Source organism: Plecotus auritus (genome assembly GCF_963455305.1).
Source record: "Plecotus auritus genome assembly, chromosome: 5".
NCBI lineage: Eukaryota > Metazoa > Chordata > Mammalia > Chiroptera > Vespertilionidae > Plecotus > Plecotus auritus.
In genome coordinates, this window is record NC_137776.1 from 109770353 (window position 1) to 109783558 (window position 13206).

At 46.7% G+C, this 13206-nt stretch overlaps 1 protein-coding gene across 2 annotated transcripts in view; it reads left to right on the forward strand.

The window, feature by feature from the left end:
- Positions 1–13206, forward strand: part of FBP2 (fructose-bisphosphatase 2) — a 29775-nt gene continuing 16569 nt past the window's right edge. The window contains exons 1-3 of one of the 2 annotated variants that reach the window (XM_080669088.1): positions 1–286; positions 4899–5061; positions 8481–8573. In XM_080669088.1, the coding sequence (XP_080525214.1) occupies positions 117–286; positions 4899–5061; positions 8481–8573 (426 nt within the window). In that variant the 5' untranslated portion in view covers positions 1–116. The remainder of the gene's footprint in view (positions 287–4898; positions 5062–8480; positions 8574–13206) is intronic. The other variant, XM_080669089.1, reaches the window with a different exon arrangement.

The following is a 13206-nucleotide window of genomic DNA, read 5'->3' on the forward strand; positions in this document are numbered from 1 at the left end:
GGGACACTGTTCCTTAAAGGTCCTGGCCAGCTCTGCTACCACGGAGCTACAGCTCTTGCAGACAAGCAAGGGTTTCTGCAGGAAAAAGAGGGGGATTTGGAAAAGGACCAGCCACAATGACGGACAGAAGCCCCTTCGAAACGGACATGCTCACCCTCACCCGCTATGTGATGGAAAGGGGGCGTCAGGCGAAAGGGACAGGGGAGCTCACGCAGCTGCTGAACTCCATGCTGACGGCCATCAAGGCCATCTCCTCGGCCGTGCGCAAGGCCGGCCTGGCCAACCTGTGAGTCTGGGAGCAGGTGCGGGTGCGCAGAGCCACGGACTGGGGACAGGGCCCGGGTGGGGTGTGCGCAAGCGGCAGGCACTTGGCAGGAAATCTGGCCAAAGCGCTTTGCCTATGTGCCCTGCATGGAAGCTGCCTTAAAATTTCTGTCCCCTTTACCAAAGGGGACTTAGACTTTTTTCAAGAAGGGAACAAAATACTTGGAGAAATGCTATGGAGAAAAAAAATATATATGTATATAATTTTTCCAGTTGCCATTATAATGATAGCAAGCTCAGTGACTTGTTACATTAAAACATGTTGAATTATTTGCATTCTCACTGGCACAAAGAAACAGCCAGGAGACTATGCCCTTCGCAGATGGGAACGTTTTATTGTCATGACCTTGGCCAATTCATCAGTTATTATTTACAAAATAACTTCTCAGGGTCCCAGCTACATCTCCTTTCTTACACCGAAAGGAGCCTTTTGTCTTTAAAACAACTTTTTAGTGTACAGCATTCTACACGTTGTTCTCTTTAGTGCTTTATTCAAGCACAGAATGAGGCCAAGTTCAGGCCACGGACACTGACCAACACAGCCAAGTGTTCAGTGTAAGTGTAATAAAAAGAAGCAGTCTTCTTTGTACTTTCCTTTTCATTGTAGTCATTCCAGTGAGGTCCTCCCAGAAGTTGAAGGGGCCTATTATTTATTACTAGAGGCCCGGTGGGGGTCCCTCAGCCTGCCTGTTCTCTTTTGCAGTCCAGGAGCCCTCGGGGGGGGATATCCAACTGATGGTGCGGGGACGGGGGAGGGGGGAGGAGCGGGCCAGTGGGCCTAAGCCATCAGTCAGACATCCTTAGTGCTGCTGTGAAGAAGGGAGAGGCTCCCGCCACCACCACTGCGCTCACCAGCTGTGAGCCCGGCTTCTGACTGAGTGGCGTCCCCCTGTGGGAGCACACTGACCACCAGGGAGCAGCTCCTGCATTGAGCATCTTCCCCCTGGTGGTCAGTGCACATCATAGCGACCGGTCGTTCTGCCGTTCCATTGAATTGCATATTACCCTTTTATTATATAGGATTATTATTACTCTAAAATGAAGAAATAACAAAATCCTATATTTAAAATTTTATTATTAACAATTTCTTTTTTAAGGGACATTTGTAATACTTTCAACAATAACGATAAACTAAATGAAAAAAATAAAATAGCCCTGGCCGGTAGCTCAGTGGTTAGAGTGTCGGCCTGTGGACTGAAGGGTAGGGTCAGGGGTTTGATTTTGTTCAAGGGCACGTACCTCGGTTGCAGGTTCAATCCCTAGCCCCAGTCAGGGAGCATGTGGGAGGCAACCATTCAATGTGTCTCTCTCACATCGATGTCTCTCTCTCTCTCTGTCACTCTCCCTTCCACTCTCTCTAAAAATCAATGGGGGAAAAAATATCCTCGGATGAGGATTAACAAAACAGAACAGAAAATAAAAAGCAAGACAATGTAGTGCTTTTAACACAAAAATGTGATAGCATTATATGACAAGATATAATTACCACAAGATAATTACGTAATTACTTACACAAGGTTTTGTGACCCATTAACGGGATCCAGATAAAGACGCCTTATGGTCAGTTTTTCCCCACTCTGTATTGCTGTCATTTGGAGATAATGCTGAGCTCTACACTCAAGGACCCTCACGAATGTGAGTGCAGCCATTTGCCTGTGCCCTGCGCCTGCCAGGTGAGGGGGCCTGCTGAGTGACACTAGGCAGTGACTTGCCTCGCCCTGTATGTGGGCCCTGCTTTGCTTGGTGCCCTCTCCTGCTGGCATCTAAGCGTTATTCACCCAAGTCCACTGGGCTCCTGCTCTGGCAGGACGCGCGCTGGGCAGCGGCTGCTGTGGTAGGGTCGGATCAATCGGCGGCAGAACTGAGTCTCTGGCCGTTAATGTCCAGATGAAACGGACTCAGGAATTGGATAATTAAGGTGCTCATCTGACCTGGCTTTTCCTTCCATGAGTTCGTGGACAGTTCATCATTCTCACTAGGACCTCAGTTTCCAAACTGGAGAGGATACTAATAGCCCCTAACTTGTAGGGCTGTTGTAAGGGTAAGTCCATGTGATGATGATTTCGACGGTGCCAACCCTCAATGCTCAGTAAACGCTCTTTATTACCATAGTTCACAGCCCAGACCTGGGGAAATTTGCCAACTGGTTGGTCGATGCTGCAGACTGACCACTAGGTGGCAGGCGCAGCCCGTGGAAACGAGACGTCAGGCTCCCACATTTGCTGGGGGTGCTGAGTTTTCCTTGGTCCGGCGCGAGGAATCCACTTTCTGCCCATTCAGACAGCGGCCTTCCCCTCTCCTCTGTGAAAGCACCCACAGTGCAGTGGGAGCAGTCCATTTGCTGGAAATTCCTTCTTTCTAGCAAGATGCTGAGATTCTTTGAAGAGGCTCCTGGGATTGCTTCTCAGAGAGCGAACAGGTTGCACTCTGTCCCAGAGGAATTCTGCTCAGGAGAGGGGGACTCTCCACAGGCTCCTGCCACTTCCACTTCAGGGGCCTCATGCCCCTCATCCTTCGCTTCCTCTTCTTGGGAAGACGTTTCTAGGCACAGGCTCTATGCATACGACTTAAAAGTGGTCAGACATTCTCTTTTTCCTTCTTTTTTCTCCACTCCTGGCCGTAGGAAGAAGGGAATGCTAGAAGGCCTCCCCTGAAAACCTCTCCATGGCTTTTCTTGTCAAATGATGGGACATCCCACTTAAACATGGTCAGGAAAGTTTTAGGGCTGTTCAGTGGTTAGAGTTTCCTGGGGGCGATGAAGCACCCCCTCACCCAGGCTCTCACTTGGAGGGGTTGTTGGGCAGTTAGTCCTCATTGTGCATGAGCCTCCATCCCTCTGGAAGCAAGGGTGTGGGTGCAGGGCGCCCAGTGCCTGGGGGGCGGGGGAGGGGCCTGTTGAGGGGTGGGTAAGGGTGTGTTCTGTGGGATGTTTGGGGGGCTTGCAAGCACAGGGCAGAGAACCTGTTGTTCATCTCCGCCCACCAAAGACCTGGGGAACCCCCGCTCTTCATTTCCCCGCAACATCCGCCTCAAGAATCCACATTAAACTCTGATGCACAATAACCCAGCTTTGCTATTGCTGTTATTTGTTTATTTGCTTTTATTTTGAACCCGGCTATCGGTATTGTTTTCCAAGGCAGTGGCTCAGCACCTGACATCACAGCAGACAGCGAATGATGGGGAGGACTCTGGGGGAGGGGGATCTATCCGTCAGGGAAGAGGGTGGGGAAGGACTTGTCCCCACTGTGGCTAAATCCAAGGTTCTTAACCCAGGCTACCTGTTAATCCACCTGGGGATTTTTTTCAACAAATAAATGGTCTTTAAAAGGGAGAGGGAGAGAAATTACTGCTCTGCATCCTTTATTCACCATTCAGTGAATAGGTATCGAGCTTCTCCTATGACTCGGAATACGGAGGAAATAAACACAGAGTTTCAGTGGGCAGGTAACCTAGTGGGAAAGACATTCCCATGAGTAGATGGTGAGCCGCTGTGGACGGGATGGCAGGGGTGTGCCTGGTGTGTGGTGGGAACATGAAGGGGGACTGGGAAGCTTCCAGAGCAGGTCAGGAGGTCGGTAGGGAAATGCTGCCTGTGCAGGGAGTGCTCCTGTGGGGGGAGCGCCATGAGTCAAGGTGAAAATGAAAGGAAAGCTTGCCGGGCACTGGGGGCCACAGGACCTGTGCAGCTGTTGGAATGCAAAAGGCGTGAGTGGGGTGGTAGCCTTGTGGCTCTTGGAGGGAAGAGCATGGGGGCGGGGCAGCAAACCTAGGGTTTGGTCATAAGGCAGGTGTGAGTCCAGTGGGTCTGGAGGCTGAGACTGGCCACATGAGGCTGAGAGGCACAAGGGACAATGTCAGTGTGGGAACAGGCATTGCTGGTGGGGCGTGATGGGTTCCCCTTCCATTGTGGGGACTTGGGAACTCTGGGTGGACCAGTGATCTGACTCCCATAAGGGTGGAAGGTCTGAGACCTTTCCATATTAATACTCTAAAACACAAAACCCTAGATAGGAGTATATAGTCGTGCTTTTTCTGATATTGTTTGAAAAGAGATAGTGAAAAACCATATTAAATTAGTTAAGTCTGTCTCCAAATTTCCTTCTTATTCAAGTAAAACCATTCGATAGCAGGGTGATTTTTAATTCAGCCCAGCAGGCCACTATATGAGATAAATAACAAATATTGAAACTCCAGGGCTGGAAAGTCACGGTTCTTTACTTTTGGGATCATTAATTAGAGGGCTGTCTGACTTTAGAGCTCTAACTCTGCGGCAGCTGTAGCCCAGGGCAGGGTTGTAAATTAGTAACGCTGAATTCTGTTTAGCATGTCAGGAGAACAGGGGACCAGCACAATATGCCCTGGAGGTGTACAGGAAGCAAGCTGAGAATCCGTGCTGTGGGACATGACATTCTGGGGCTGTGTTTATCATTTGGAGACCCCGGAGCCATGAAGGGAAAGGTAGACATACTGGTGGTGTGTTGGTGTCTGGACTTGTTTGTTGGAGTTCAGGATCCTTCAGTGATGTCAATCAACTTTGTTTTTTTTGTTTGTTTTTTTTTTTTTGGTCTTCTTAGGTATGGGATTGCGGGAAGTGTGAACGTGACAGGGGATGAGGTGAAGAAACTGGATGTGTTGTCCAACTCCCTGGTCATCAACATGCTCCAGTCCTCCTACAGCACCTGTGTACTGGTCTCAGAAGAGAATAAAGAGGCCATAATCACCGCCAAGGACAAGAGGGTGCGTGCGGAAGGGGGATGCAGTTCTGCTCATCACCACCAGGTGGTGATACTGAGTTGAGAAGATTGTTGCCTTGCATTTCTTGTTTCTGGGATTTTCCTCTATTGCTTAGCTTACTTGGTTTTCCGTAAACTACTGCATACGTCTTTAGTTGGAAGTCTTATGCTCTCTTGCAAAAAAAAAAAATACTCCATAGCAGGACAGTGACTCATTCAGAATATAAATCAGAGTGGTTTACCAAGATGCCCCAAAAGCCTAAATTCAGGATGGATTCTGAAGAACTGACACATAACCTTATCCAAATTCATAAGAGCTTTAATAGGAGAAACTCACATACAAGGGCAAAGCAGCTGTTCCCAGAGTTGTGGGACTCCAGTCTGAACTGTTGGGTTTGTTGTCTCCAGAAGCTGATGAAAGAATTCACAGACAAGGGAGGGGTAGGCAAAGGGAAACAAAGTTTATTACAGCAAAAGTAACAAAGCTCTCAGCATGGGAGAGGGGTCCTGAAAAGGGTTCCTGTGGAAGCTCACTAGTCTTGAGGTTTATATTTTCCTCTCTTGCCCTCTATTGGCTCTTTCAAAAAAACACCAGCCAATCTCTTTTTGCCCTCATTTCCCACTCGTGGGTTCCGGAGGGGAGGGCAGCTCTATGGTTGACTGGTACATTCCACCCATCTTGCTCACATCTTGACCATCTGGCTCGTTCCCTCCTTAACTACCATCTCCTCCCTCCCCCCCCTCCCCACGGCATTTGCCCTAAACTGCCTGATCCCATCTGACTCCAAAGACACCCTTCCAGGATAGGGTCTCTTTCTCACGGGGGTTAATAGTAAAACTGTGTGGTGGGTAGTCATATAGACCACTAGAAAGAACAAGGCATTCCTGAGTTAACAGGTAACATCAGGCAGTTATCCACACTCTATACATTCATAAACCTCCTTCCTGGGGCCTGGTGTTTATCTTTGGGTGGCATTCCGGCTTTCTGGGTAGTCAGCCAAACCTGAGGTTACAGAGAGTTAAACAGTCACAGAGGGTTAAACAGAGGGCCCAGCATTTCCCAGACACCCTTACTGCTGGATACATATAGCATCTGTGCAGTGGGGTTCATGGATTTTCATTTAACGTATCCATCGGTGACTAGTACTGGCATTTTGGGGGGAATTGAAAATCATCAAGTTCAGTAAAGAATAGAGTTCCTGGGAAGAGCCTTACTATACAGCTTCTTACTTTTTCCCTCCCCATTTCTATACCCCTTCTCCCCCCGCCCCTCTTCCTCAAGGGGGTTATGATTTCAATAGAGGTTTCTTCATTCCTGACACACGGTCAGTCTAATACAGAAGTCGTAAAGATGGTGGCTCTCTTGCATTAATATAATGGTCAACTTGGTTAGTCAGGGCATGGCTGGGAGGGTCCATATTCACTCTGGTTTCATGGACAGTTTACTAAAGAGAGAGGTTTGCTGGTGGCCAAAAAATTCAACTATGTTCAGCTGTGATACAGAAATACAAAATACATGCTGGGACTATTGGCCCTTGATTTATACGCTGGGTGTTAGGGACAACGTGCCATTTCTTTATGATTAGCTGGTAGGACGGAAAAGGTAAAGCCAAATTTATTAAGCACCTACTGTATGCCAGGGACTATGAAAAACACTTTACTCTTCTTGTCATATAATTTAAGTTAAATCACACCTACTCTTTTCAACTTTCAATTTCCACTGATGTGACACTCAATTCTCTCTCCAGTCTGATCTACTGTTTTCTTTCCCAGCTGACCTGAGTCACACATGTCTTCATGCTAGTTCTTGAATACTCCTTGCCTCTTTCCATATAAGTTCCCTAAATACTTTCCAACATATGATAGATGCCCAACAAATATTGATTGAATACATGAATGAGTGAATGGGCTAAGCTGGATTATTCTCAGGGAGAATGGGAAATTTCCAAGTTTATGAATTACCCCACTTTTTTGTGCCCTTTCCCCCTGTTGAGCAAGGGGCGGGAGGGAGGAAATAAAGCTCAACTTAAGGTAGGGCATTACCCATTGGAAAGTCATGGAAAAGTAATTTTAGTGGCAGTAGAAATGATTCCCATTTTACTTCAAGTTTTTTTTAAAGGAATGTATATTATTTTTTTAATTTTTATTTGTTGATTTTAGAGAGAGAGAGAGAGTAAAGGGGGGGGGGGTAGCAGGGAAAGAGCAACATCAATTTGTTGTCCCACTTATTGTGCATTCATTGGTTCTTGTATGTGCCCTGACCAGGGATGATACCCACATCCTGGCGTATCAGGATGATACTATAACCAACTGAGCTACCCAGCCAGGGCTCAGGTTTTGTGTTTTTTTGTTTTTTTTTTACTCCTCACCTGATGATATTTCCTCCATTGATTTTTAGTCAGAGTGTAAGGGAGGGAAAATGAGGGGAGAGAGAGAGAAAGAGAGGAACATCCACGTGAGATAGACACATCAATTAGTTACCTGCCCACACATGCCCCGACAGGGCTGGAGATTGAACTCCCAACTGAGATATGGGCCATTGACTGGGAATTGAACCCTCATCCCTTCCCGCCACTGAGCAAACGGGCCAGGCAAGGCTCACATTTTATTACTGTGTTTAATTAGCCAGGAGACTCCAGTCCTCCTCTCAGGCTTGCATAGGCCTTGCACAAAGGAGGCCTGTAAGAAGTATCTGGTGACTTCTCCTCGTGCAACGCTGGCTGGACTGCTTGTGAGGAGCGTGGTATCATAGACACCCTCCCCCCTCGCCCTGCTCTGTCTTCTGGCCTTCACCTCCGCAGGGGCTGGATGCAGAGGAGTGTCTTTAATCCTCTGAGGTATCTATGCATACCAGCTATCTTAGTAAGACCCACAGGGCCTGGGCATTGCTCTGAGACTTTCTGATTTTTTATTTTTGGCAAAAATGCTCCAAAATGAAGAAGAAAAAAAATGGGGCAGAGTCAGACAGCATTATCAATAAATCTATAACTAAAAATAAAAATAAAAATAAAAATCTCTAACTGGCCCTACTGTGGATGTGGGTGGAGTGAGTCCAAGTTTATCTTCAGCTTACCCGCCTCTTCCCTGCAAGATGCCCATTTCAGACCTTCCTCTCCCAGCCTCAGCAGCTCCAAGTCCCCCGCGGGGCCCAGGTAGGAGGGCCCAGAGCAGGCAGGGGGCACGCTTTTTGGAGGTGGAGGGACCGCCATGGCTCTGTGTGGCCTTCACTGCTCTGTGGTGGGCTGGCAGGCGCTGAGTGGCACAGTCACATGCGCAGGTACACTCTGCTTTCTTAAGTAATTGCATTTTTTGATAAAATATCCCTTTGCTCGCAATCACTTTCTGGTGCCGTGTCATCTGCCCCGCACAGCCACTCGCATAGTCTGTGTTGACCGGAAGTGGTTCTTCCCTCTGTGCATTTAGGGGAAGTATGTGGTCTGCTTTGACCCCCTGGATGGATCTTCCAACATCGACTGCCTGGCCTCCATTGGAACCATATTTGCCATCTACAGAAAGGTGAGTAGCCGTCTGACCTTCAATGCCTTTCCTCTGGTGGTTTCCGGAGGTTCCTGGCCTGGGAGCCGCGAGTCTGGAGGTCTAATCTGTCCTCCCACGAAGCAGAGAGGCCCCTGGGCGCCTCGAAGCCCGCTCCGCCCCCGTCGCCGCAGGGGGAACCCGGCGACCATGCCCCCTCCTGGGCACTGCGTTCGCGGCCGGCAAAGGGAGGGGACAGACGGGCCTTGTTTAAAAACCGGAAGGAGACACAGACGTCAGACACGGAGTGGGCTCCAGGCGGCATGTTTCTCCTTCATGTGTCTCCAATCTGGCTGCATTCTATCGCTGCCTTGACAATTCACCACGCGTTAGCGCTCAAACGCCGCCGCCCGGCGATCTCCTGGTTCCGAGGTCGGGAGCCTGGCAGGTGGCTGGGTTCTCTGCTCAGCGTCTCCCCAGCCAAACCCCGTGCCAGCCTGGCCTCGGATCAGGTCGGGGAGCGGGGCTGCGGGGGCAGCGGAGCTTCCAGGCTCATGGGCGTTGTGGGAGGTCCTGGCTTCTTGGCTGGCCGGTGCTGGGGCTCCTTCTCAGTTTCTGGAGGCTTCCTGCATTGCCTGGTTTGTGACTCCTATGTCCGCAGAGCCAGCAAAGACAGGATCAGCCTTTCTCACTCCTCTGGTCTCTCTGACACCTTCACTTTGGCCCATTGCCCTGCCCCAGCCACAGTAATGTCTTTGCTTTCAACAGTTCATCTGATCAGATTTGGGTTCCCCGGATAGTCCCGGGTAAGCTGCTATTTAAATAGGTAAAACTCTAATTATATCTGCAAGGTCCCTTTTGCCATGTAACACAACATAGTCCCAGGCTCTGGGAAGCAGGATATCTTTGGGGCCGTTCCATCTGCTCCACATACCTAACAATAATGAGATCAGCTGGGTTAGTCTGTGGCCATCAGAAACTGCATGACAACCACATACTCCACACGCCTCCTCCACCTGAGAGTCAGTCCTTGCTCCAATCAGGATAGCTTCTGGGCGGAAGGAGGCACTTGAGGGTCTCAAGGTTGTTCAGTTGGGTAACTTGCCCTTGGACTGGTTTCTGAGGCCCATCTCTCTGGCTGCACGGTCGACACTCTTTCCACTCAACTCCCTAAGATCAAACTAATGCAGGGCCAGCCAAGGTGCTGTCTGCACATATGGATAATGCTTGGCTGATGGTTGTCCCAAAAAAGGGGCAAAAATTTGATTTTCAGGGCAAAAGCTTAGCAGAAAACTAACTTTGGCAGAATATATGAATTAGCCTAACCCAGTGGTTCTCAACCTTCCTAATGCCGCGACCCTTTAATACAGTTCCTCATGTTGTGGTGACCCCCAACCATAAAATTACTTTCGTTGCTACTTCGTAACTGTAATTTTGCTACTGTTATGAATCGTAATGTAAATATCTGATATACAGGATGTATTTTCATTGTTACAAATCGAACATAATTAAAGCATAGTGATTAATCACAAAACAATATGTAATTATATATTGTGAAATATTTATTTCTAATTACAAATAAATGAAATTTTGTCTTGAAGCATGGTGTAGCATGGGTAACAGTCTTAATATAACAACAGTAAACTATATTGCTACATTTTGCGACAGTATGCGTAAAAAGCCAACGTCAGTGCAAAGGTTGAGATTGCTTCTTTCTCACCGGATCAGAAATTCTCGGGGCAGTTTTTGCAAGAGCACAACAAAGATCATCTTCCACAACAAGTCTACTTCTGTATTTAGACTTGATAACCAACAAGCTGTAAAACCATGTTTCACAAAGATATGTTGTTGGAAATGGAAGAAGGTGCAACACAGTCTCAGACAGAACAGGATATGACTGCAAACACTTGATCCAGAATTTTGTAAATGGCATTGTAGAGAAATCAGTTCTTGCTGCATTGCTGTTAATAAGTTCAATGAACTCCTCTTGTGCTGTCTCGGGAACACCTTCAACTTTGACTGTGAATGGGCTTCTGACAAGTGCAAATGGGATGTCAGGTAGATTTGGAAAGTATGATGACATTTCGTCTGCAAGCATGTGCAAGTGTTCTTTCACAGAAATTATCATCGTAATCCTGTCTGGTTCAATGTCATGTTCCTCAAAGAAAGCAGATAAGGTAGGCAACATGTAAATTTTATTTTCATCCAATTTTTTTTTTGCCAAAGCTAAAGTTTCATTTGCAATGATTTGATCTTTTCAGACAAATTGAGGCATGTTGCATTTGGTCCTTGCAGTGATAAATTTAACGCACTCAAGATGGCAAAGATGTCAACCAAGTAAGCTATTTTCTGCAGTTCACTTTCATCGCTGAAAAGTGCTTCGAACTGCGGTCTTGCTTTCTGATTAAAAAACGTTTTGAGTTCATCACAAAGCTCAAAAACACGTTTTAAACCTTTTCCTCTCGACAACCATCTCACTTCAGTGTGAAATAGCAGAGCATTGTTCGGCGCATCCAACTCATTGCACAGTTGCGAAAACAGTCAACTGTTTAAAGTGCTCGCCTTTACAAAATTGACAGAACTTATGACGCTTTTCATTACTTCTTGTAACTCTTGTGGAAGTGTCTTCATTGCTAATATTTGCTGATGAATCATACAGTGAGTTCCGATTACTTTTGGTGACTCATTCAGTACCAAACGTTGAAATCCAGATTGACATCCTAGCATAGCTGGAGCACCATCTGTGCAAACACCACAAACCTTTTCCCAAGAGATCTTATGCTCTTTCAGAAATGAACCAACTGTGTCAAATACATCACGTGCAGTAGTTGTCGTTTCAAGAGGTTTGCAAAAAAGAAACTCATCTTTAAAGTCGCCATCATTAATATACCTCACGTAAACCAGTAACTGTGAACAGTTTGCAATGTCTGTAGATTCATCAAGCTGGATACTAAATATTGTAAGTGGAGCAGATTTAATTTCCTGGATTACCTGATCAAGAATATCAGTAGACATGTCATCTATTCTTCTCTGGACAGTGTCGTTAGATAAGGAAATTGCACTCAATTTCATAACAAATTCGTCTCTGATCATAACTCAAACAATGTCTTTGGCCACTGGCAACTGTAAATCCTCAGCAATGGTGTGAGGTTTCATAGCTCTGGCAATTCTGAGTGCCACCAAATATGAAGCTTCAATGGCTGCTACGTTTTGTTTGTGGTACTTGCCACCAGTGTCATGTCTGGCTTTCTTGAGTCCATCAGCTTTGCTTCTAAAATAGTTGGTATCCTTGCCGGCAAAGCTCGGATGCTTGCTATCAAAATGGCTTTTAGTTTGTTTGGCTTCATAGATTCGGCTGATAGAACTTCACAACAAATAACACACTGTAGTTTCTCAATTCCTGCTGTAATTATTGAGGTAAAACCATACTGTACAAAATCCTCACTATATTTTATTTTCTTAATGTTCTTCTCTACACGATCCATTGTCATGGGATGGTTTGCTAATGCAAATAATATATAACAATAGCTTTAATAATACAAAAGATGATACATGGCATAGTTCAGTCAATACAGTTCATTAAAGTTTCCTATGATTTACCATTATCTGTGTTGTTTTTTTTACATACCTGTTACTATCACAAGGGGGCAGTATTCACATCAACCACAGCTGAATATAAAAAGACGGATCAGCATCCAGATTAAGTTCCCATGGTACAGATTTTTTTTTGCAGTAGTTGATGATTTTACAGTACATGATTTTACATTTACCCCGTAATTATAATTCATGAAGTGTCGTTTTACCTCTAATACTGCTGCTTTCAACATAGTAGCTGCTTTTAACAGAGTGGCTGCTCTCAACACAGCAGCTGCTCTCTACACAGTAGCTGCTCTCTACACGTGTGACTGGTCCGCATAAGTACATTATGGTGCCAACCCTGTCACATACACCTGTATTTGTATGAGGTGTATGTGATGGGGTTGGCGCGATGATGTCATCACGCCAGGTACTCGTATGTGGGCGTATCTGCATGTGGAACCGCCTGGAGATGGATAAAGGAGTGGTGTCTCGGTTCCTAAGACCATCGGAAATATGTGTTTTCCGATGGTCTTAGGTGACCCCTGTGAAAGGGTCGTTCGACCCCCAAAGGGGTCAGGATCCACAGGTTGAGAACCGCTGGCCTAACCTTTCTCTCTGAGAAGAAAAGCAATGTGCAGACCAGTGGCCTCTGCCTCCTGCCTCGGAGAACAGAATGGAAGACAAGCCTGCGTGGGCTAGAGGACACCTCCGTGGGGTCGGTGTGTCTCCTTTTGTATTGAAGAGAGACAAGGAGACAAGGAGGGAGGAGAGAAGGACTCAAGACACTTCTCTGGTATCTGAGAAAGTTAAAGATGAAGATGCTGTTTCAAGTTTAAGCAGAAATGAGTTAGGTGAGTGAAGGAGCTTCGTTTCCCCCTTGAAGGTACAGCTTACAGATAAAAATAGAGATCGCTGGTGTGATATTTATGAGATTCTGAAAAAGAGCAGGAATCAGCCTCTGCTCTTCCTCCTGCAGCACAGGACTCCGGGTCAGTCCGCACCTCAGCCCCAGGAGAGGCACACATACTTCTGCCAGTTTTTTAAAAACTGGTGAACAAATTGAAGTACAGAGGAGGTAAGTAACTCAATTAACATC